At 41.1% G+C, this 24,116-nt stretch overlaps 1 protein-coding gene across 1 annotated transcript in view; it reads right to left on the reverse strand.

Moving 5' to 3' along the window:
* Positions 1-564: 564 nt before the first annotated feature.
* LOC141086085 (uncharacterized) overlaps positions 565-24,116 on the reverse strand; it is a 43,969-nt gene continuing 20,417 nt past the window's right edge. Inside the window, exons 4-5 of the mRNA XM_073571778.1 lie at positions 17,121-17,229; positions 565-758 (exon numbers count right to left, since the gene is read on the reverse strand). Of these exons, the coding sequence (XP_073427879.1) occupies positions 565-758; positions 17,121-17,229 (303 nt within the window). The remainder of the gene's footprint in view (positions 759-17,120; positions 17,230-24,116) is intronic.

A 24,116-nucleotide genomic window follows, 5' to 3' on the forward strand; every position in this document is an offset into this window, starting at 1 on the left:
GAAGGTGCTATCAAAGCAACCTGGGCTTCCATAACTCATCAGCAGTGCCACAGGATGATCGCCTCCATGCCGTGCCACGTTGATGCAGTAATTGATGCCAAAGGAGCCCCAACCAAGTAATGAGTGCATTTGCTGAACATACATTTCAGTAGGCCAACATTTTGGATTTTAAAATAATTTTTTCAAGCTGGAGTTATATGGGTTTTCATTGGCCGTAAGCCATAATCATCAAAATTAACAGAAATAAATCACTCTGTTTGTAATTACTCTATATAATATATGAGTTTCACTTTTTGTATTGAAAACTGAAATGAATTAACTTTTTGTTGATATTCTAATTTTGTGAGATGCACCTGTACTTACTTGGATTGTCCACTTAACAACCGATATGTGGACAAGTGCTTGTGGCCATGGATGCTACATTTCCCTGACATCACGCTGGGAGACCATTGTAGATCACGGCGCATGTGCTACCAACACTGAGGATTGCTGACCCTACTTATGTCAGGGTTTCCTTCACCTCCCACACCAGTTCATGCACCCCCTCCTGCTTCTCCTCATCCTTCATCTCTGATTTGTTATCTCAGGTACTTTGTCCACATCAGCCGGAAGCTGGAAGCTTTGTAGCACTGCCTCAGCGAAGTGGCAATAGTCTCTGCTGAAGCTCAGTTTTTCAATAGACATTATGAACGCACACTGCGGCACAGTTACTGAAAGGAATAACGGATCTGACAAATCTTTGGCTTTGGCAGCTAAACCTACAAATAGGCATGTTTGTGTGTGATAATGGCTATAAACTGGTGGTGGCTGTGAAGCTTGACAAACTCAAACACATACCATGTATTGTGCTCAACTTGGTATTTCAGCAATTTCAGAAAACATACCCACATTTGCCAGAGCTTTTGGTCAAGGTACGCCATGTCTGTCCCCATTTCTGCAAGTCTGCTACAGCTGTCAAAGCTCTGGCAGTGCTGCAGCACTGCATGCAAGTGCCAGGTTACCAATAGCTGTGGAACATGACCATGCCCTGGAACTCCACATAGCACACGCTGGCATGGCTTTGTGAGGAGCAGAGACCAGTTGGTGAACATCACCTCCAACACGCTAGTTGGTTTTATGGTCAGCCTCCATTCATAGCAACTGAAGAGTGGGCATGGATGCATGAAATTTGTGCTGTTCTCCAAGACTTTGAGGAGTCCACAAAGATGGTGAGCGGTTGTGATGCCATCACTAGCACAATGATCCCGCTTCTGTGCCTGCTTAAACAGTCGCTGAGCATAATTAAAGTGGAAGCTGTGCATGCAAAAAATTGGAGATGGAGGAAGACAAGAGACAGGGAGATATCACCCAGACCAGCCTCATCTCATCTACTCAAGGTGTATTACGTAACAATGAGGAGGTGGAGACTGAGGATTAGAAGGAGCAGGAACTGGTCGCTAGATCAACAGAGGTAATTCCCATACAGGATACATATAGTCTATCCCACGGGGACTGACTGAGGAGGGGAACGATGAGGAAGAGAGGGAGGTGAAGGAAAACGAGATAGAGAGTCATCATTATATGGAGACAGGGAAGTGTTAGCTGTAGGGAGCTTGGTAAATATGGCCGACTTTATGCACCCTCCTAGCATCCAGGCTTTGATGACAGAGTATTTTTGACAAAGAAGGAAACATTTTTAAATATGTTCAAGCAATACTTGTCTAAAAAAATCACTCTTTAATTCCTCTGTGACCTTCAACTATTGGGTCTCAAGCTGGAAACCTGTCATTAGCTGTCACTCATTGCCTTGTAAGTGTTGTGCTGCTCTGCTGCTAGCATCTTGTCTGACCGGGTTTTAGTGTTGACTGGGGGTCTTAACAGACAGGAACTTTCACCTGTCACCAGAAAATGTTGAAAGGCTCACTTTGATAAAAATAAATAAAGCCTGGATAAGACCTGACTTTTCCAGACCACTAGATGACAGAAGCACATAAAATGTCTGTAATATTCAATATTTGAATGACGTCCTCCAGTTGTTGCCTCTCAGGGGTCTATGGATGACTGGATCACTGCAATTATAATTTTTCCTGGCTTTGCACTTTGTGCAAAATCATTATTTTTCCAACATATTTTCCATAAAAGGCTTCTGCTACATCATCATTTTAGTAGACCTCTCTGTCTCAGGAAGGAGAGACATAAGGTTTTGTCAAAGATGAATGTAACACGAGGGTCAAAGGAAAGGCAACGTTACATAAAGTCTGCCATATGTGCCAAGGTCCCTACAGCTAACATATCCCTGCCTGCACAATCATGATTACTCTCCATCTTCTCCTCCTAAATCTCTTCCTCCTTAGGCCTCTTTCACACTTCAGTTTTTTTGCATCAGTTCAAATCCGCCAAAAAGTCATACAAGCGGATCCGTTGTTAACTGATGTGAACGGATGGCACAGGATCCGTTTTTAGACGGATCCTGAAAATGCGGAAATTTAAAGTAAATGCTGGCCGGGAAGGGGAGAGAGAGAGAGAGAGAGAGAGAGAGAGAGAGAGAGAGAGAGAGAATTTTTGTTTTGTCCGGCACCCAGAAAGAATTTCGGGTTAAATTAGTGTCTGGAGGATCCGCCAGGGAAAAAAACGTTACAAGGTCCGTTTTGAAATCTTTGAGGATGGTGACGGACAGCAACTTTTGGTGGATCCTCAAAAAAAACGGATGCAACGGACAGCAATCCGTCACAATCCGCCATTAATGCAAGTCAATGGGGAAAAAAACGGATCCTCAAAAAAAATTTGAGGATCCGTTTTTTTCAAAACCTGGCAGATTGTGACTGATTGTAAAAAATGGAAGTGTGAAAGAGGCCTTATTCCCCCTCCTTAGACCATCCACATTGAAGATACGGGACAAAGATTGTGTGGGAAATAGTCTCTGTTGTGCCAACCAGCTCCTGTTCCTCCTTCTCCTCCTTATCTTCATTATTACACAATCTGCGCTGAGTAGATGAGATGAGGCTGGGCTGGGTATTATCTCCCTGTCCAATATATTCCTCTATCTCCATGTCTCCACCTGGCCCGCATGCAAAGCTTCATGTTTAATTGTCGTCAGTGACTGTTTAAGAAGACACAGTAGCAGGATCACTGCACTGATGATTGCCGCTCACCATCTTTTTGGAGTACTAAATGTCTTAGAGAACTGCACAAATGTCAGACATCCATGCCCACTCTTCAGTTGTTATGCGCAGAGACTGATCAGAAAACCATAGGACCTGTTGGAGCTGGTATTCCACAACTGGCCTCTGTTGCTCATAAAACCTAGACAGCATGTGCAGTGTGAAGTTCCAGCGCATGGTCATGTTGCGCACCAGTTGGTGAGCTGATGCTTGTATGCACTGCTGCAGCACTGCCAGAGAGGCACCAGCTGCAGCTGATTTGTGAAAAGGGGGACATACATAGCATACCTTGACCAGAAACTCTGTCAAATATAAGTAGGTTTTCAGAAACTGCTGAACTACCAAGCAGAGCACAAGGGCCAAGCTCAATTTGTGTGTGAGCTTGCCAAGCTTCACAGCAGCTTCCAGGTTATGGTGATTATCACACATGATCATGCATAGTTGGAAGTTTAGTGGAGAGAGCCATAGATCTGTCTGGTTGGTTACTCCTTTCAATTACTGTGCCATGGTGTGTGGTTGGTCTTCAAGAAAAATTAACTTCAGCAGAGATTGGCGCTAGTTCATTGAGGCAGTGCTGCAGAGCTTCCATCTGATGTGTGCTCTGATATAACAAGTCAGAGATGGAGGATGAGGAGAAGCAGGAAGGGGTGCAGGAACTGGTGTACGAGGTGGAGGAAACCCTGATAGAAGTAGGGTCATCTGTAGGTAGCACATGTGTCATGCCAGGGTGGGAATCAGCCCCAGTCTCCACAATGTTAACCCAGTAAGCCATCAGTGAAATGTACCATCCCTGGCCACAAGCTCTAGTCTACGTGTTAGTCATTAAGTGGACAATCCCTGTAACTGTGTTGGTAAGGACATGTACAGTCATATGTAAAAGTTTGGGCACCCCTATTAATGTTAACCTTTTTTCTTAATAGCAATTTTGGTTTTTGCAACAGGTATTTCAGTTTCATATATCTAATAACTGATGGACTCAGTTATATTTCTGGATTCAAATGAGGTTTATTGTACTAACAGAAAATGTGCAATCTGCATTTAAACAAAATTTGACCGGTGCAAAAGTATGGGCACCCTTATCATTTTCTTGATTTGAACACTCCTAACTACTTTTTACTGACTTCCTGAAGCACTAAATTGGTTTTGTAACCTCATTGAGCTTTGAACTTCATAGCCAGGTGTATCAAATCATGAGAAAAGGTATTTAAAGTGGCCACTTGCAAGTAGTTCTCCTATTTGATTCTCCTATGAAGAGTGGCATCATGGGCTCCTCAAAACAACTCTCAAATGATCTGAAAACAAAGATTATTCAACATAGCTTTTCAGGGGAAGGATACAAAAAGTTGTCTCAGAGATTTAACCTGTCAGTTTCCACTGTGAGGAACATAGTAAGGAAATGGAAGAACACAGGTACAGTTCTTGTTAAGCCCAGAAGTGGCAGGCCAAGAAAAATATCAGAAAGGCAGAGAAGAAGAATGGTGAGAACAGTCAAGGACAATCCACAGACCACCTCCAAAGACCTGCAGCATCATCTTGCTGCAGATGGTGTCACTGTGCATCGGTCAACAATACAGCGCACTTTGCACAAGGAGAAGCTGTATGGGGGAGTGATGTGAAAGAAGCCGTTTCTGCAAGCACGCCACAAACAGAGTCGCCTGAGATATGCAAAAGCACATTTGGACAAGCCAGGTACATTTTGGAAGAAGGTCCTGTGGACTGATGAAACAAAGATTGAGTTGTTTGGTCATACAAAAAGGCGTTATGCATGCGCTGTATTGTTGACCGATGCACAGTGACACCATCTGCAGCAAAATGATGCTGCAGGTCTTTGGAGGTGGTCTGTGGATTGTCCTTGACTGTTCTCACCATTCTTCTTCTCTGCCTTTCTGATATTTTTCTTGGCCTGCCACTTCTGGGCTTAACAAGAACTGTACCTGTGTTCTTCCATTTCCTTACTATGTTCCTCACAGTGGAAACTGACAGATTAAATCTCTGAGACAACTTTTTGTATCCTTCCCCTGAAAAGCTATGTTGAATAATCTTTGTTTTCAGATCATTTGAGAGTTGTTTTGAGGAGCCCATGATGCCAATCTTCATAGGAGAATCAAATAGGAGAACTACTTGCAAGTGGCCACTTTAAATACCTTTTCTCATGATTTGATACACCTGGCTATGAAGTTCAAAGCTCAATGAGGTTACAAAACCAATTTAGTGCTTCAGGAAGTCAGTAAAAAGTAGTTAGGAGTGTTCAAATCAAGAAAATGATAAGGGTGCCCATACTTTTGCACCGGTCAAATTTTGTTTAAATGCAGATTGCACATTTTCTGTTAGTACAATAAACCTCACTTGAATCCAGAAATATAACTGAGTCCATCAGTTATTAGATATATGAAACTGAAATAGCTGTTGCAAAAACCAAAATTGCTATTAAGAAAAAAGGTTAACATTAATAGGGGTGCCCAAACTTTTACATATGACTGTATAATGTTACTGGATATGTGATGGTACAAGCTGAGAATAACACAGCATGAGAAATAATGGCGGCTGGTGACTGAGAAGCAAGCGATCAAATTTGTATACCTGCAGCAGGCCACTTTTTTAATTTCAAACCAACAATATTGCACAGAAACCAAGTATGCATGACAATAATCATTTTTAACAATTAAATTTGTACACCTGTAGCAAGCCGATTTTGATTTTTACTTTTATCCAGTGAAATTTTACACAAAGCAGGTTCTACAGTATATGTCAAATTTTTTAACAAAAATATTTTGTGAACTGTACCAAGCCAAACGGTTTTTAAAAATTTTAACCCATCGTAATTTTACACAAAGCACATTAAACTGTATGGATGACTAATTCAATCTACAAAAAAAGTTTAAGGTCTTTTGGTAGTTTTAAATACCACCATAATGAACTGCGCTGATCTGTATGAATGACTAATTGAATCCATAAATTATTTTGGAAGTTTTTTTGGAATTTTATATAGCACCATAATGTACCAATAGCCATGTCAAGCTGTAAGGAGCATTAACTGAATCAATAAAAACTGTTGGAAGTTTTTTTTTAGTTTTATATACCACTGCAATGTTGCAAGAGCTGTGTTAAATTGTATGAATGAATATTTAAATCCCCCAAATTTTTTATGTTTTTGCTTGTTTTATATACCACCATAGTGTAACAAGAACACAGTTAAACTGTACAAATGACTAATTGAATTCTGCCACTCTTTCTGCTCTTGCAACTGCCTCTTACTAGGCTAAATGCAGAATGTATCAGATACAGTTAGGTCCATATATTTTCGGACAGAGACAACATTTTTCTAATTTTGGTTCTAGACATTACCATAATGAATTTTAAGCAAAACAATTCAGATGCAGTTGAAGTTCAGACTTTCAGCTTTCATTTGAGGGTATGCACATTAAAATTGGATGAAGGGTTTAGGAGTTTCAGCTCCTTAACATGTGCCACCCTGTTTTTAAAGGGACCAAAAGTAATTGGACAATTGACTCCAAGGCTATTTCATGGACAGGTGTTGGCAATCCCTTTGTTATGTAATTCTCAATTAAGCAGATAAAAGGCCTGGAGTTGATTTGAGGTGTGGTGCTTGCATTTGTAAGGTTTTGCTGTGAAGGAAACATGCGATCAAAGGAGCTCTCCATGCAGGTGAAACAAGCCATCCTTAAGCTGCAAAAACAGAAAAACCAATCCCAGAAATTGCTACAACATTAGGAGTGGCAAAATCTACAGTTTGGTACATCCTGAGAAAGAAAGAAAGCACTGGTGAACTCATCAATGCAAAAAGATCTGGGCGCCCACGGAAGACAACAGTGGTGGATGATCGCAGAATAGTCTCCATGATGAAGAGAAACCCCTTCACAACAGCCAACCAAGTGAACAACACTCTCCAGGAGGTAGGCGTATCAATACCCAAATCTACCATAAAGAGAAGACTGCATCAAAGTAAATACAGAGGGTTCACTGCACGGTGCAAGCCATTCATAAGCATCAAGAATAAAAAGGCTAGACTGGACTTTGCTAAAGAACATCTAAAAAAGCCAGCACAGTTCTGGAAGAACATTTTTTGGACAGATGAAACCAAGATCAACCTCTACCAGAATGATGGAAAGAGAAAAGTATGGCGAAGGCGTGGTACAGCTCATGATCCAAAACATACCACAGCGAGCGAGCAGCTCCTGGGACTAAGTCCTTCTTTCGGCCCACTGCGCAAGCCCGTGGGAAGTCCTCTCATTGGAGGTCTGGGGTCACAAGCTCAGGTCCTATTGCTGCTCCCATTAGACCACTAGGAAGGTCCCGGAAGGATGCTGCTATAAAAGGTTTGCATGACTGCTCGGCCGTGTACTAGTATAGACTCAAATACTTATGGAGTGTATGATGATGGATGCATGTATCTGGTGACTTATGAAACCCCTACCTTTGGTTGTGTCTGTTGTTAGGGTTTAGCGGTTATAGTCAGCACCTGTCTGTGGCTAGTGTATATGCCACAGTGCATTCCAGTCACCTGCACACTAGAGTCCGATGGTGTCGCCCACTTCAGGGCACTATCGTACCATGGCAAGTGACAGTCACGCCTGTGAAATGCCTTGCGCAACCTGTGCGCTTATCTGGCCCAATCCTGGGTGATTAGTGGCATCCGCCTGAGCGGCACAGTGCACACTTATATGCGTTATTTATTATAGTAACTGTTGCTGGCACAACAGTAGCGGCGCCGAGCACAGGCGGTCTAGAGGGACTCCAGTCCTGCTGTCTAAGGATCGAGTCCTGTGACCTTATGCTCCGGCGTTTCTTTCAGCGACTCTGTGAAGTGACAGAGTTCGCTCCTGTGCACACCGGGTCAGTGGTTAACCCGCCGGTGTTCACTTAGTACTCCGCCATTACTAAACAGCAGTTTTCCATCTTTGCATGGTGGACTCCGGGTTGCGATTGCACTTCCTTATATTTTATATTTAGTGCGATCTGCAACCCTAACATTATACTAGCGCCAGGGTCTGGCTAGTAATGGTGGACGAGCAGCGACTCCTTGCATACATCTGGCAGCTGGAGGGCAGGTTGGTGGCTCTTGAGCGTCCAGCCTCAGCTGCGGATGTTACAGCGGTTGTGCTCCAGGCAGCCACAGAGGCTGTCTCCCGTGTGACCAATACTATCCCTGCTCCAACTTTGTCTCACCTCCCGCTGCCCGAGAAGTTCCCGGGTGATAGTGCCTCTTGTAGGGGTTTTGTGAGCCAGTGCGCTATACAGCTAGAGCTGCTGGCTGCACGATTCCCCTCTGAGCGGGCTAAGGTAGGATTTGTTGTTTCCCTCTTGTTGTTAAACCTCTGGAACCTCCCGATTGGGCGTCCGAGCCTCAGGGGGCTCCTTGTGCGGGATCCTGGTCCCGGTCCGCTCGAGCACCTGTGGTTTGTCATGTTTGATAGCAGTCTGGTCACCTTGCCAACTGGTGCCCACAGCAGTCGGGAAAAAGCTCGCCTCTAGTGGACATAGGAGGGGGTTCACTAGAATCAGCTGTGTTTTCCTTCAAGCTGACCTTTAAGGGAACGCTTGAGGTCAGTTCATCCACTCTGGTGGTGGAGGTTTGTGTGGACTCTGGAGCAGAGGGCAATTTCATGTCTTCTGCCTTTGCTCAATGGCACGCAATACCTCTGGTTATGATGGCCAAGCCAGTCACCATTAGGGTGGCGAACGGCGCAGCTCTATCCTCACAAATTACCGACCAGACCGCCCCATTGATACTCTCGGTGTCTCCATCGCATCAGGAGGCAATATCCCTGCTTGTCATGCCCAAGGGTATCGATCAGGTCCATTTAGAGGTTCCTTGGTTGCGGTTCCACTCTCCCCATATAGTGTGGTCCTCGGGGAGAATTCTCGGTTGGGGTAAAGCCTGTGAGGGTAGATATCTGAGGGAGTGCATTCAGGTTGCTTCCACCAAAGTCCCCGCAGATCTTTCCTCTCCTAAAACACTATCAACAGCACACAGACATGTTCTCCGAGAAGGTGGCGGAGACCCTGCCGCCGCACCGCCCCTATGACTGTCCTGTTGACCTCTTGCCAAGGTCGAGTCTATCCCCTATCTCTCCTGGAGACAGAGGCCATGTTTCAATACATCAGGGAGAATTTGGCAAGAGGATTCATTAGGAAGTCAGTGTCACCAGCGGGGGCGGGATTCTTCTTCGTCCAAAAGAAGAGTGGGGAACTACGTCCCTGCATCGATTACAGGGGTCTTAACACCATCACCATTAAGAATAAGTATCCTCTGCCCCTAATATCGGAGCTGTTTGATAGGCTACGGGGAGCGAGAGTGTTTACCAAACTTGATCTGAGGGGGGCTTACAACCTGATTCGCACCTGTGAGGGGGATGAATGGAAGATGGCATTTAACACCAGGGATGGGCACTATGAAAACCGGGTGATGCCCTTCGGCTCTGTAATGCCCCGGCCGTCTTCCATGACTTTGTGAACAATATCTTCCGGGATATGCTTACCACCTCGGTAGTAGTCTATCTGGTTGAAAACTTTGCAATCATCTCTCCTGTGGAAGTCAATATTTGGAGAATAGATGAGGATGACTTCCACGGGAGAGATGTTTGCAAAGTTTTTGACCTCCTTTGGGCAAACTCCCTCTATGCCAAGTTGGAGAAGTGTGTGTTTGAGCAGGAGTCCTTTTCTTTCCTGGGCTTTATCATTTCCGCCCAGGAATTGGCCATTGATCCTGCCAAGTTACAGGCAGTGACGGATTGGCAGGAACCCCATTCTGTCAAAGCAGTGCAGCCTTTATGGGGTTCTTAAATTACTATCGCCAATTCATCCCCCCGCTTCTCGACTTCGGTAGACAACTTGGTAGCCCTCACCAAGAAGGGTGCAAACCCCAAGTTGTGGTCGGAACCTTTCTCCAAGGCCTTCTCCTCCATTAAGTCCCATTTCGCTAACGCTCCCATTCTTCATCGCCCCGATGTGGATAAACCCTTCATTCTGGAGGTGGATGCCTCTTCCGTCGGTGCTGGAGCGGTCCTGTTCCAGAAGGACTCACAAGGTCAGAAGCACCGATGCTTCTTCTTCTCCAGGACCGTCACACCGGCGGAGAGGAATTATTTCATCGGGGACAGGGAGTTGCTAGCGATGATGAAGTTGGCCTTTTCAGAGTGGAGACACCTCCTGGAGGGGGCTCGCCACCATTTCCAGGTGTTCACCATTTCACAAGAACTTGGTTTATCTACAAACAGCCCAGCGGCTAAATTCTCACCAGACCAGTTGGTCCTTGTTCTTCTCCCAGTTCCACTTCGCCTTGCATTTTCTGTCCGGGGAGAGATGATGAAAAAAAGTTACTTGTTCATTTTTTTCTTCCACATTGCTACAGGTACTATGAAGCACCTGAAATGTACTTCTTATATGTGGTTTCAAACACCATGAGGGGTGCAGTTTTTAGAATGGTGTCACTTTTAGGTATTTTCTCTAAAATACAGCTCTGGCAAAGATTAATCCTAGAACGCATACCCATAGAAATCTACAGATTCACGCACCTGGGGCCTTTTAGGCCTGTTTACAATTATCATGGAATAACTCAAATAAAAATACTTTTCAAAGTTTATTGCAAAGTAAGGATGCATTCCCACTAGCGCTGGGGTCCGCCAGGATGGGATTCCGTAATGGATCTGACCTCCTGGTGACCCCAGCTAAGGCTGGCGGATGCATACCTGGGGCCTCGCAGGCCTGCCAGGTTACTTGTTTCCTATTTTCTGTAAAATTATTTTAGTTAGAATTTTGAAACTCTAGGTATTCCTCAGGTATATAGTTGTTAGTAATTTCCAGTTGTTCATATATTTTTATGTTATAGACATTTCGGTATAACAACCTTTTTTTGGGACTACCCCATATTCACGCACCTGGGGCCTTTTAGGCCTGTGTGCAAATAACACTGAATAACTCAAATAAAAATACTTTTCAAAATTTATTTTACAATTGCAAAGTAAGGATGGATTCCCACTAGCGCTGGGGTCCGCCAGGAGGTGATCCGTAATGGATCCGTAATCCGTAGAGCAAGTGTTTTTACTATGTCAGAACATAGGTCTTTCTGGACTGGAGCATCAGCTTCTTTGCCACAGTAAATCAGACCATTCATCCCATAATAGCTTGCTGAATCACACATCCAGAACATTTTTATGCCATACTTAGCTAGCTTACTGGGCATATACTGAATGAATTTGCAACGTCCCCTAAAGGCAAGAAGTTGCTCGTCCACTGTCACATTATCACTGGAATGGTAAAGCTTTGTACAGTTCTTGATAAAAAGATTCCAGATATAGCTAATAGGGGCTAATTTATCAGTTGCCAACCTCACAGGGCGAGTTCTCTTTTCATCAAAACGAAGGCATCTCCGAATACCCTCAAATCTATTGATGGACATAGTAGCTTTGTAGTGTGGAGCATATAGTTCCTCTTTAGTTATATTTTTCCATTTTTTTTTCTTCCTGACGCGATACATTTTCCTTCTACGTTAGTACACAAAACTACCTCATCTGCAATATCATCCGAAACAAATTTACAGAAAACATCTCTTTTGGACATGAATTGGGGAATTCCGACAGCTCCTTGAGCAACTCTAATATTGTTATGTGATGGGGTGCGTGCAGGAGCCGCAGCAGTACTGTTCCAAAAAATATTCGTTTTAGATGTTCTATTTGAACGTTCTGCTGGATCCACTACTTCGTCATCATCTGAAGAATCGCTGGACGATGAAGTTGATACATTAGCTGGTGGCATGTACTCTTCATCAGACAAAGAAATTTCACTTTCTTAATCACTATTGAAAACAATCACCTCGATTTCATGGTCAGTCAATCCCCTGGAAGTAGACTGTGCCATTGTAATTTTAGATGTCAGTAAACTAAAAAGAAAAAAAAAAAGATTACAATCAGGCTTGTGCACTGTAAACAGTATGTGATAAGACTCTTTGTTAGGGTCCCAGCACACCAAGCGATATAAAGCAGGTAAAGTGCAGCCCCCCTCCTCTTACCTCCCACAGATCACTTTCTTGTAGTGCAGTAGAAGCCTCTGGTTTTGGAGCTCAGGAAGTTTCTATTTCCAGACAAAAGAAAGCTGACTTCTTCCTCCAAAGTCTCTCCAGCAATTAGGACAAAAAGACCTGCGATGAGGTCAGAGACACATGACTTTGTGAGAGAGCCTCCCTTCCAAGATCACATGACCATGTTGTCATGCAGAACCCACACTCTTCCCAGCAATAGCAGAGTCATAAAAGTTCTTCCCCAGCAACAATACAGACAAAAAGACTGAGTATCACATGTAAACTTAGTAAAGGCCTAAAAGGCCCCAGGTGCGTGCGTGAATATTTGGTAGTCCCAAAAAAAGGTTGTTATACCGAAATGTCTGTAACATAAAAATATATGAATAACTGGAAATTACTAACAACTATATGCCTGAGGATTACCTAGATTTTCAAAATTCTAACTGAAGTACTTTTACAGAAAATAGAAAACAAGTAACCTGGCAGGCCTGCGAGGCCCCAGGTATGCGTTCTAGGGTTAAGAGACCACCACATCAAAACCCTGTCATGGGCAGTCCATTCTCCGGACCTGAAACACATTGAAAACCTCTGAAATGTAATCAAGAGGATGACGGAGAGTCACAAGCCATCAAATAAAGAGCCGCTTAAATTTTTGTGCCAGAAGCAGTGTGAATGACTGGTGGCAAGCATGCCAATACTCATGTAAGCTGTTTTTAAAAATCATTTATTCCACAAAATATTGATTTAACTCTTCCTGAGTTAAAACATTAGTATTGTTGTTTCTAAATGATTATGAACTTATTTTTTTTTGCATTATTTGTGGTCTGAAAGAACTGTTTTTTTTCAATTTTGACCATTTCTCCTTTTCAGAAAAAAAAAACAAAATTTATTGCTTGGAAATTTGGAGACATGTTGCCAGAAGTTTGCAGACTGAAAGAACAATTTACATTTTACTCAAAAGTATACCTATAAAGAGAAAAATCAGACAAACTGAATATTTGGACGTGGTCTCTTAATTTTTGCCAGAGCAGTATACCCTTCAAAGTCACTACAAATGTGATGTGGTACCTAAAAGAAGTGGTTTTGTAAATATTGTGTTAAAAATTAGAAATAACTGGTCAAATTTTAACTCTTATAACTTAGTAACCAAGAAAGTATGCTTCAAAAATTGTGCTGATGGAAAGTATACAGGTACTAAATGTTATTTATTAATTATTATGTGTGACAAATAGCTCTTTGATTTAACGGCATAGAAATTAAAAGTTTGAAAGTTCCACCATTTTCCTAATTTTCACCAAATTTCTGATTTGTTTTGCAAATAAACACAAGTCATAACAAAGAAATTTAGGGCTATCATTAAGTACAATATGTCATGAAAAAACAATCTCAGAATCAGTAGAATGTGTTGAAATGTTCTAGAGTTATTACCACATAAATTGACATTGGTCAAAATTGTAAAATTTGACCTGGTCATGAAGATGAAAACAGGCTCTGGGATAAGGGAAGTAATATTCTCACTTTGAGTTAGTGAGCAAGCACTCACAGTTAAGCATATTTTTTGATGTGTATTCAAAAAATAATGCATGTTAGAGTTTTGAAAGTGATGTAATTTTTAAAAAGGGGAGGTAGAACACAGATTCTGTTTAGGTTTTTTTATCCAATGGCAAACTGATGGAAATTCAGGTAAACTTTTTATTCAATGGATAAATTTGCAATATTTCTAGTTGATGCGTCCCAAACATTTATGTATTGTGGAACTTTTATAAAACTTTAACTTTGTTAGTAATGTCAAGTCATTTCAATGCTGCAGATCTCGTGTTCTGCAGTGTTTTGTTTTAAATCTGCTGAATAGATTTTAGACTCATAAGCTTATGACAAGAAATTGCAGAAAATATTGATCAATTTTGATGTTGTTTAAAAAGTGTTGGTTAAATTTATGTTGATTTTAAAATTAATTCACCAAAAAAGTATTAAAATACAAAAAAGTTTTACAGAGAAAGCATCCATATTTTTCAATACCAAGTCATATACTAATGCACTGTAAGATGATGAAGCAGAAATCCATAATAAAAAGCAGAGGCAGAACATGTGCAGCTTACAGCCTATTTGTCATGTCCAAAGTTTTAGATCAAGTAGGCTGCTCAGCAATCTATATGTGCACCACACAAGAACAGGCACCCCAATTCTCCCCACTAGCACCAGAAGGCCAGACTGAACCCTGCAGAAGATTTAAAAAATAAATGAGGTATTAGTTTATCTTTAGGCAAAAATATGCACGTTCGCAAATCACATCAAGGGTTTTTATTATTTTGCGAGGGTCCTCATGTCTTCAGACACCTCATAGCATAAAATTGTTGTAATGAACTGGGTGGTGGAACCACTATGCCATGATCTGAGGGGAGCCTGCAGAAGCATGACTAGGTGCCTTACCAAGTCTGACCTCGGATTCATGGCAGCTGACAAAACCGCAATCCAATGAGGGACAAGGAAGACGGGACCAGATTCTACACCAGGGCTGACCTCGGTAGATGGCAGCTGACTCCCCAGGGACAGGAGGCAGGAATTATCAGGAATGGTGCAATGGGTAGGACAGCAGATGCAGGCACACACTGAAGGAACAAAGGAGTCATGGATACAGACGGATCCAGTTAGTAGACCGATAGGCACTGGCAGGTGTAGGTTGGCCTGGATAGTATACAAAAGAGCACTGGAAGAAGTGGACTGGTCCGTCTAGCATACAGATGTGCACAGGCAGGTGCAGACTCGACCAGCTGACATACCATACAGATGCTCATAGGCAGGTACAGACTAGGCTGACTGATATTAAAATGATCACTCACAGATGAAGACTGGACCAGCTGATATACAGCTGAGAACTGACTGGACTGGACCAGCTGATAAACAGATGAGCACAGACTGGACTGGACCAGCTGATAAACAGATGAACCTTGGCAGGTGTGGGCTGCACTAGCTGGTATGCAGATGAATACTGGCAGGTTCAGGCTGGAATGCAGATAGACAAGCAAGTTCGAACAGACTGTTACTAAACTAGAATACTGGCTGGCAGTACTGAGGACCTGACAACTAGCAAGCATGCTATGGACTAACTTATCACGTTGCTCAGGCACCTCTATGCTGGAGGAGGTGCCTTAAGTAGTACATATCCCCCGCAGGCATGGAGAAAGGAACAAGTAAGGGGCGGCGTCATGGTGGTGAGTAAGCTGGCATCTCTGCAGGGGAAGAGAGGTAGGATGCAGAGACGCCGGCACTACAAAGGTATGTTAAATTAACAGACAATAACTTCTCTGATAATCAAACTTCCCTTGAAAACCAGTGGGATTTTTCTTTTAACAACGCATCTAGCTACGGTATCTATGCACATAGCTATTTATATATTTTGTCTGTCTATCAATATTTCCATCTGTCCATCTATCTATTTAATTTTTTTTCTAATTTACACATAATCATATAGCAAGCATTTCTGCATAATTATTCTTTAAATAAGTGTAGTAGGTATATTTTATGAGTTTAATATCACATAGCCAAACATAAATGATAAAAAAGAGTTGAAATGAGCTTAAATTACATTTTGTTTCCCATTGAATTCAAAGTAATCGGTCAGCTATTAGATTCAAACTCAGAATAGAAACATAAATTATAGATAGAAGAAAATAGACAAGCTATGGCCATTAAAATGTTTACCATTTGCAGATGGAGCTCTGGCTATGTGGAATCATTGAAAGAGGAAAGGAGTTAAAATTGCTGCCTGATCTAATTCACTTGAATACCACCACCAAAATGACTGCTACAGGCAATTCCATTATCTTTTTGCATTTTGGTAGGAGGAAAATTTAAAATGAATGTCCAAGTAGTGAAAAACGAGACATAATTCTACAGACTATGCACAAATTCTTGGCAGAACATTTTATAATGCAACGCTTTCAAATAATTACCCACTTTACCCATTTTTCCATCTAGCCAATAATGCATTTACTACAATCTGTCAATGTATGATAGTGTCAAGAATTAAAAAAAAACAGAACAAAGAAAATTGTTCTTGTTAATTCTACGTATATCAGTCTACTGTATATGTAAGTAATACCTATGTTAAAAAAATAAAAAAGCTTTCATACATTAGGCACTTTTCTACACAGTAATTCCATAAAATAAGTTATTATTTTATTTGTTATAATTCCCCAATTTATGTACAGATGTATCGAAATTTAACTAGATCAATAATGAACCATCTTGACAAAACAAGACAATTAATTATACCAAACCAGATTATATAGGAGCCCTATGATGTATTTCTTTGTCCAGTGAAGCAAGGCCATTCTGACAAGTTTGTGTATATTTAATCCCACTTATGGCAAACTGAGTTGAACGCTGTGGTATAACACTTTCTATCATGGCTATGATTGCAGGAGTTGTCTGGAATTTACTTCTGAATCTGCTATCAATATCATATAAATGAGAGTCCAAATCTTTACATGGTAATGATTAGCTGTTCATAGGGAATACTGTGCATGTGCTTTAGAAGTTCTACAATAACATAGGCCTGATAAATGAGCTTAAAAATAGCCCTTACGTACTCACATTTGGAGATTTATTGTTGTTGATTCACTGGTTTTCTCTTTCTTGACAATATTCATTAGAAAATTGAGCATAGAAATCCTTTCCATTTTGCTTATATAGACATTACCACAAAGAGATTACGTGCTTTTTGGTAGCTACAAGGAAAGTGAGTTAATGTTGGGAAAAGTACATATATTAACTATTGCAGATTCCAGAAAAGATGGATCACTCTTCATCTTCCAACTTGCAACTAAGAAGTGGCAGAAAGGTCATGTGCAGATATTTGTCTTTAAATACAGCACTGCAATTATTCCTAATTATACCAGATATATTATTCAGCAGGTCAAGAGGCATAAGTCATTGCTCACATGAGTAGGAACATTGACTTTTGTTGTAGGTTGAATTGATATTTGTTAATTTGTTAAATGCTTGCTGATTAATTATTGTATCATCCCTGCAGCTTATTGTTCTTGTATCCTTGAGGAACAAAGGTGCAGGTTAATTGAACAATCAATGTTTGTTAATTTGGTGAATGCCTACTGACTACCTATTGTATCAATCCATGCAGCTTGTTTTATTAAAACACTGAAGGACAAAATCTACAGGTTAAATTAATTAAACACATGAATAATGAGGGATTATCTCCCAGCTTCCCACAAACCTGTGTGAAAAAATGCCTGAATAAGAGCAGTGACCAATAAAAGGGATCTGCCTCTGTTTTCAGACACTCTAGAGGACAGCAGCCAAGGCTCCTACTGGAAAAATACAGATTTGATCCACAGCCCATCTCTGAACACATGGAGATATTCAGAGAACCCTGGTTGGGACAATCGGATCACCTGGCCACATACCTCGATGTACTCTGCCAGCTTCCTAATCTTGCTGCTACCTCCTCTCTCTGAATGCCCACCAAAATAGGGGGCTATTGGTTGGGGTAGTTGACCCTGGATGCCTCAAAGTCACAGAAGTTCTAATCCCTGGCAAGCAAGCGGAAGGGATAGACTTTGTAATTCATGCCACCTTACTGTGCTTGCAGAGACTGCTCTATATGTTGTTGCCTGTTGTGAATACAATAATGTATCATCCCATTTCATTACCCTCACCCTGTGTTGTCGGCGTAGTATTATGCCTATGGAGAAAGGAGTACGAGTGTTCAGTCTTTCTAAAAACAGCCAGACCAGTGGATGAGAGTACCCACTGACCCTTGTGTCTCTACATTTACAGTATAGCATTTCATTTTTATCTATACTTTCGCAATACAAGGATAAGCAGATATTCTCATGCTACCCCTAATTTCCTAAACATGGCTCATTTTTCTGAGTATAAGAAATCAAAACATATATTTTCTTATTTGCGCTTTTTAAAATGATGTTTAAAAGGTGCAAACTAAACATTCATTTTGAAGTTAATATGACAAAAACAATCTTTTTGCACTAAAAGTTTTCCACAAATCATTACAATTAATTAGAGCACAAAAATATACAAACAAAAAAATAAAGTATGGTGTAAACATGTCAAACCCCACCACCTGCCTTCATCACAGAAGTTCCAATGCTTTGTTACGGTCATCATGAAATACTGGTGCTTCTCACAAAATGAGAATATCATCAAAATGTTAGTTTATTTAATTTCTTCCATACAAAAAGTGAAACTCATATATTATATAGAGTCATTACAAACAGAGCGATCTATTTCAAGTGGTTATTTCTGTTAATGTTGATGATTATGACTTACAGCCAATGAAAACCTAAAAGACTAAGGGACCTTTTTAAATGCTTAGAAAGTCTTTGCAGGTGTTTTTTGTTAATTATTCTAATTTACTGAGATAATGACTTTTTTGTTTTCATTGGCTGTAAGCCATAATCATCAACATTAACAGAAATAAACACTTGAAATAGATCACTCTGTTTGTAATGACTCAACATAATATATGAGTTTCACTTTCTATTGAAGAACTGAAATAAATTAACTTTTTGACAATATTCCAACTTTTTGAGAAGCACCTGTAGATGCAATTAGCAACTTGAAGATCCAAAAGAATCCTTGTTTATTTAGTTACCTATTTCTATTCAAAACATTAACCCCTTCCCAACTAATGATGCCACATAGGCGTCATGAAAACCGGTGCCATTATGACCAGTGACGCCTATGTGGCATCATGACTTTAAAGCCCCCCTGCGGGTCGGGTGACCGGGGTCACTGAAACATCACTCGACCCGCACACAGAGGACCCTTCAAAGTTAACCCCAGGGGGCGTGGCTTAGCCCCCACATGCCTACGATCACTCTGATTGGCTGTCAAAAGTGAATCAGCCAGTCAGAGCAATTATAATAGTTCACCAATGAAATTTTCGTATTCAGGGGAATTTGTAGTTATATTCCGCCCTGCTGCACGAAAGTATTCCAGGAGATAGATGTCAAAGATTCACAGTGGTTTATTCTACGTGTTTCGGGGGTCTCATGCCCCCTTCGTCAGGAAATACCACATAGTATGTACAGGCATCACACGTATATAGAGTATAGTTGAGACAGGATGCTGGGATTCAAAAAAACGAGCACCAACAGATCAGATGACACAGTGTCAAAGTTCATAGTCACTACAGGGTTAACGGTTCACATGGATTGTACCACATAAAAATGTACAATAAAACGATTATTAACTGGTGACATTAATGGTGTCTTACATTTGTAGGAGACAAATTCAGTTTACAGCTTTCAAAAAAGAAAAAGATAAAAAAAGAGAGAGTGAAAAATGCCGACTTTTACTGAATGGACAAGAACTCACACTAAAATGAACCTTCAAGCGTGGAAGCAGATGCCTTACACATGGACTACCGATGGACCAGGAAAACTTACTTATTTTTGGAAAGTCCAATGAAATATTTATATTAGATGTGAAATAATAAATGAAATTGTATGTTATTAGTTTCTATTAAAATAAACTAAAAATAAAATCATGATAATATAATAAAAAAATTTTTTTCCAATGAGATCTATGCCAAAAGAATTGTCTGAGAAGTATTACATGGAGACAAGTAAAAAATATCTCTATAAATCTACAGCTGACACACTGTGTTACCGCTATGTAGCAGAGTCAAGGATAATTAACTGTTTCAATTGTCCTAAAAGTTAAAACAGGTCTGGTAGGTAGAAAAAAAACTTTTTTGAAATCATTCTTTCCAGAGGAGCGGGAGTGAACTACCGGGCCATGCTCACTATTGCAAAGGAAGGTGGGAGCGCACCACTGCACAGCGGCAGACAAGGAGCTTTCACCGCTTGACAGGTTTATTACACTCCAGGATTGCGCCACAACAAATTACATGCCTCAGAGATCAAGGAGAAAAAGAGATAAACAGGAAGGAAAGTAACTGCAGCAGGGGTTATAAACCGCAAGGAGTGTGATCACTCACCTACAAGGAGAATCTTTTTTTAAAATACAAATATAATCATAAATGTAAAAATATAAATAAGGTGACAATGGAAAATGAGAGGCTTAATATCCACAAAAGACTCAGTAAATATCTATAAATATAAAGTCACAAAAAGGGGTAGAGGCATAAAATTACTAGGGAAAAAAAGGTAATAATGAATTATCAAAAAATACTTTGACGGGGGGACTGCGCTATAGGAATAAAAATCTGGCATTTTTCTTTATAAGCACAAATTGATCATAATACAAAAATATGAATATATATACAAAAATACAATGAAATTATATCTATAAGTACACATATTCCTATTCTTATAAAACCATACAAAATGATAATATAAAAATATATTTATAGGAAATCCATACACATTCCACATAAGAGGGCAGTAGAATTCAGATAAAAACCTCAGTGATTTCATTTAAACCTTGCGGCTTTAGGCTGCCTAATTTATAGATACAGTATACTTCCTTCCTATTTAATTTCATGGATCTATTCGGAAGGTGCTTAGGTATATGGTCAATCGGGCTGATTTTCAAGGACTTAAACTCTTTATTATGTGCCAGGGTGTAGTGTATGGATAACCCATGAGTAAGCAAACCTATTTTGATATTGTGGCGATGAGAATTTAGCCTGAGATGTAGGGGCTGCGTGGTTCTCCCCACATACTGCTTACCACAAGGACATTCAATGACATAAATTATAAAATCAGAATTACAGTTAAAAAAAAGGGATTCATAAATTTTTCTTTTGTAGAAAAAGAGATTATGTGATCAGCTTTGTGATTTATATTAGAACAACATAGACAATTTCTATGGCCACATTTAAAAATCCCCTTAATGGAACTAATGGTATGACTAACACCCGAGCTCATAAAGGATCTCAGACGGCTAGGGGCTATAAGATCTTTAGTGATAGGGGCTCTCCGAAATGTAATCCTGGATTCCTGGGGAGAATTTTGCATAAATGAAATTTAGTGAAATATTACAATTCAGCCAAGGCAGATGCTGCAATAGCATCTGCCATGGCTGGAGAAACCGATCAGCCCCCCCCACCGACTTGAGGCGCCGATCAGCTGACGTCATCGACTGACAGCACCGATCGGCAGCCGCCATCATAATCTGCCCCCCTTCCCTCCGCACCCCCGCCTTCCTTTCCCCCTCCAACCTCCATGGTGCCTACAACGTCCCTCTGGCCGTCCCAGGGTCGCACCATCTCCAATGATGGGCGCCGCCATCTTGGAAAATGGCCGGCACATGCGCAGTGCGCCTGCTCGAATCTGCAATGCTGCAGATTCATTCATTTATTTTGATCACTGTAATAAAGTCTCACAGTGATCAAAATAAAAAAGTAAATCACTGCCCCCCTTATCACCCCCATATGTAGGGACATATATAAAATAAAGAAAACATATATTTTTTATTTTTACATTAGGGCTAGGGCTAGGGTTAGAATTAGTGTTAGGGTTAGAAATAGGGTTAGGGTTAGAAATAGGGTTAGGGTTGGAATTAGGGTTAGGGTTGGAATTAGGGTTAGGGTTGGAATTAGGGTTAGGGTTGGAATTAGGGGTACGGTTGGAATTAGGAGTAAGGTTGGAATTAGGGTTGGGATTAGGGTTAGGGTTGTAATTAGGGTTAGGGTTGTAATTAGGGTTAAGATTAGGGTTAGAGTTGGGATTAGGGTTAGGGGTGTGTTGGGGTTAGGGTTGTGGTTAGGGTTATAATTAGGGTTGGGATTAGGGTTAGGGGTGTGTTAAGGTTAGGGTTGGAGATAGAATTGAGGGGTTTCCACTGTTTAGGCACATCAGGGGGTCTCCAAATGTGACATGGCAGTCAATTTTGCGTTCAAAAAGTCAAACAGTGCTCCCTCCATTCTGAGCCTCAACGTGTGCCGAAACAGTGGTTTACCCCCACATATAGGGTATCAGTGTACTCCAGAAAAATTGCACAACATCTTTGGGGGTCTAATTTCTCCTGGTACCCTTGGGAAAATAAAAAATTGGGGGCTAAAAAAATTATTTTTGTGGAAAAAAAATTATTTTTTATTTTCACGGCTTTGCGCTATAAACTTCTGTGAAGAACATAGGGGTTCAAAGTGCTCACCACATATCTAGATTAGTTCCAAGTGTGGTCTAGTTTCCAAAATGGGGTCACTTGTGGGGGGTTTCCACTGTTTAGGCACATCAGGGGCTCTGCAAACGTAACATGATGCCCACAGACCATTCCATCAAGTCGGCATTTCAAAATGTCACTACTTCCCTTCTGAGTCCCAACGTGTGCCCAAACAGTGGTCCCTCCACACATATGGGTTACCAGCGTACTCAGGACAAACTGGACAACAAATTTTGGGGTCTAATTTATCCTGTTACCCTTGTAAAAATAAAAAATAGTGGGCTAAAAATCATTTTTTGAGGAAAAAAATATTTTTTTTATTTTCATGGCTCTGCGTTATAAACTTCTGCGAAGCACTTGGGGGTTCAAAGTGCTCACCACACATCTAGATTAGTTCCTTGGGTGGTCTAGTTTCCAAAATGGGGTCATTTGTGCTGGGTTTCCACTGTTTAGGTACATCAGGGACTCTGCAAATGTAACATGATGCCCGCAGACCATTTCATCAAGTCGGCATTTCAAAACGTCACTACTTCCTTTCTGTGCCCCGACTTGTGCCCAAACAGTGGTTCCCCCCCACATATGGGGCACCAGCGTGCTCAGGACAAACTGGACGTCAACTTTCGAGGTCCAATTTCTCCTGTTACCATTGTGAAAATAAAAAATAGCGCACTAAAAAATCACTTTTTGAGGAATAAAAAAATATTTTTATTTTCACGGATCTGCGTTATAAACTTCTGTGAAGCATCTGGGGGTTCAAAGTGCTCACTATGCATCTAGATAAGTTCCGTAGGGGGTTTAGTTTCCAAAATGGTGTCATTTGTGGGGGAGCTCCAATGTTTAGGCACACAGGGGCTCTCCAAACATGACATGGTGTCTGCTAACGATTGGACCTAATTTTCCATTCAAAAAGTCAAATGACGCTCCTTCCCTTCAGAGCACTGCCGTGCGCCCAAACAGTGGTTCCCCCCACATATGGGGTACCAGCGTACTCAGGATAAATTGGACAACAACTTTTGGGGTCCAATTTATCCTGTTACTCTTGGGAAAATAAAAAATAGCGGGCTAAAAAATCATTTTTGAGGAAATTTTTTTTTTTTTCATGGCTCTGCGTTATAAACTTCTGTGAAGCACTGGAGGGTTCAAAGTGCTCACTGCACATCTAGATTAGCTCCTTGGGGGTTCTAGTTTCCAAAATGGGGTCACTTGTGGGGGGTTTCTACTGTTTAGGCAAATCAGGGGCTCTGCAAAAGCAACATGATGCCCGCAGAACATTCCATCAAACTCTGCATTCCAAAATGGTGCTCCTTCCCTTCTGAGCTCTTCCATGCTTACAAACAGTGGTCCCCCCCACATATGGGGTATCGGTGTACTCAGGACAAATTGCACAACAACTTTTGAGGTCCAATTTCTCCTGTTAGCCTTGTGAAAATAAAAAATACCGGGCTAAAAAAATCATTTTTGAGGAAAAAAATAATGTTTTATTTTCACTGCTCTGCGTTATAAACTTCTGTGAAGCACTTGGGGTTAAAAGTGCTCACTACACATCTAGATAAGTTCCTTCAGGGGTCTAGTTTCCAAAATGTGGTCATTTGTGGGGGAGCTCCAATGTGTAGGTGCACAGGGGCTCTCCAAACGCGACATGGCAACCGCTAAATATTCCAGTATATTTTCCATTCAAAAAGTCAAATGGCTCTCCTTCCCTTCTGAGCCCTGCCGTGCACCCAAACAAAGGTTTATGACCACATAAGAGGTATCGGTGTACTCAGGAGAAATTGCCCAACAAATTTTAGGATCCATTTTATCCTGTTGCCCATGTGAAAATGAAA

The sequence above is a fragment of the Dendrobates tinctorius genome, unplaced genomic scaffold, assembly GCF_039654945.1.
Source record: "Dendrobates tinctorius isolate UK_male_01 unplaced genomic scaffold, ASM3965494v1 ptg000030l, whole genome shotgun sequence".
Taxonomy (NCBI): domain Eukaryota; kingdom Metazoa; phylum Chordata; class Amphibia; order Anura; family Dendrobatidae; genus Dendrobates; species Dendrobates tinctorius.